Raw genomic sequence first — 2,260 nt, 5'->3', positions numbered from 1 at the left:
TCAGCAGCATCTTGGGATGCAGGGCTCACAGCTGGGCTGAGTGTAGGTTGTGAGGTTGATGGTTTCCAGGCCTGGGGTGGGCTGGGAAGAGTTGAGCAGGAAGCAGGTGGGCACACAGGGCTGAGGGATGTGGCAAGGTGGGGGGCAGTTGTCACAGCAGGTTGGCTCCAGTAACCAGACTGTGTGTGGGCAGGTGCTGGGCAGGCAGACTCCACACCTGCAGAATTTGTCAGAGGAGCAGATGGTGGTGGCGGGGCCAGTGGGGACGCTGCAGCAGAGGGGAGCACAGCAAGCCATGGTGTTGGGAAGCTGTGTTTTTTTATTGATTTGGTTTAAAGAAGATGGGTCTCCTGAAGTGTGAATGTCCCTTTTTGCTCTGGGGCTCTTATATACCCTCTCCAGTGGGTGTTGGTCCAACCGGAAGGCTTCTTTCCTGGTTCTTGTTTATGTTAGTGTACCCATTATCCTTTGACTAGTTTGACATTTAGATGCTTGTAAAGAGTCTTTATTTTCCTAATTAACCTTTATTTGAGTTCACTGCTAAATCTGAACTGATTACTCTTGCTATTTGTCATTGGAACACAAGCTTCATGAGGTATCACCAGTGGCTTCTGCTATTATAATTCCAGCACCAGCCCTGATGGGGAATATGCATGACAGTACAACTGTAGGATGTAGGTCTTTTCTCTTGTGCTGGTCAGTTTTTATTTTCTTTACCTTTATCTGTTATCAGTTGGTTTGATGAACTATTCTTCTTTTAAAGAGTACTTATTTTTAGTAACTCTCTTTAGCTTTGGGGACTTTAATAAATTAACTGACTTTTAATTGATACATAATATACATGTAACATTGTATTAGTAGTATTGTAGTGTTGGGACTTTTGAAGATCTAACTTACATTAATATGGAGACATACACTATTAACCCATTTTATTGTAAAATATTGCATATTCATTAAAAAATTCAGACTATATAGAAATGTATAAAGAAATTATCCACAACACCTTATCATCAAGAGAAATTCTCTATCAGTGTTTATATATATCCCTCTAGTCATTTTTCTATATACTTATCATTTTATGATACCACTGGAATCACATTGTATATACCATTCTATAACTTGCATTTTCACTTAAATATATATATTTTCATGATCTTATATTCTTAAGTGTATTTGATAATGTTATTTTAAGTATTTCCTAGTGTTCATCATATAATTGTACTTCTAAGTTGATTAGAAATCTCATATATTAATCATTTAAACTGTTTGCAACTTTTCTTCTAAGATAATTGTGGCAATAGTATAACTGTGTACATAAATCTTTATGCACATGTCTGATCATTTCAGAAAGAGGATTAATTATTAGGTAGAATTATTGGAGCAAATGTTAATTAATGATATTTTAAGACCTTTGATATTCATTGCCATACTGCTCTCCAGAATCATTTTATTTAGCTATTTTTTCCTGTTTACATATTCCCAACTGCTATTTGAAAATTCCTGTTTCTGTATACTTTGATGGATGTTTTATTTTAAGCGTTTGTCAATTTGTCAGGCAAAAATGAAATTACATTATAGTATTTGTGTTTTCTTCATAACTGTTAGGTTAAAACATTCTTTCATATACACACTGGCCATGTATATTTCTATCGAAAACTGGCTTATTTTGTTTCTTTCTCTACTGAGTGTGGGAAAGTTGAATTTTTAGCTTATATCTAAATACTAAGTAGAAGAATAATTTCACTACCAATATTGCTACCAATGGAAAGTGAAGTTAAAGACCTATGTTAATCTATCCACAATCGATTTTGTTCACTGTTCTGTTTTTCCTCAATATAGTACATTTTCTCCCCAAGTGAAATGTAGCTGTGGTAAGGAGATCTGGATTCTAGTTCCAGTAGACCATTTAGATTTCAAGCATGGTCCAGCATAAAGAGTGAGCACATGCAGACTCCTGTCCAGGGTCATCCTGACCACTCAAACCATTTCCTCTCAACTTGGAATCACTCATCCTTCAAGCCATGGTTCTCCTCTCTTCCTTAAAGTCTGCCTGTAACTCAGTGCATGATGGTGGGAAAGGCTGTGTGATTTTTTCCTGGAGAGGGTGTGAATTCAAGAGGACCCCATTAAGTGTTACAAGTGGTCGCCATACTGCCGGTTACCCTTCTTGCTATGGCAAGCAATTAACGTTTTGGAAGTTCATCTTTCTCCTCTGTAAAATAAGGATAATTATATCTACATTCTTCAACTCTGAAGATTA

At 36.9% G+C, this 2,260-nt stretch overlaps 1 protein-coding gene across 1 annotated transcript; it reads right to left on the bottom strand.

Annotated features, from left to right (window-relative positions):
* On the bottom strand, positions 1 to 297 carry LOC145543421 (keratin-associated protein 3-3-like). The gene has a single exon (XM_081584866.1). It carries the CDS (start codon positions 295 to 297, stop codon positions 1 to 3), a length of 297 nt encoding a protein of 98 aa, XP_081440992.1.
* Between the last annotated feature and the right edge of the window lie 1,963 nt (positions 298 to 2,260).

This window comes from Giraffa tippelskirchi, chromosome 3 (assembly GCF_054371585.1).
Source record: "Giraffa tippelskirchi isolate mGirTip1 chromosome 3, T2T-mGirTip1v1.2.pri, whole genome shotgun sequence".
Lineage (NCBI taxonomy): Eukaryota > Metazoa > Chordata > Mammalia > Artiodactyla > Giraffidae > Giraffa > Giraffa tippelskirchi.
This window is presented reverse-complemented; position numbering and strand designations above follow the sequence as displayed.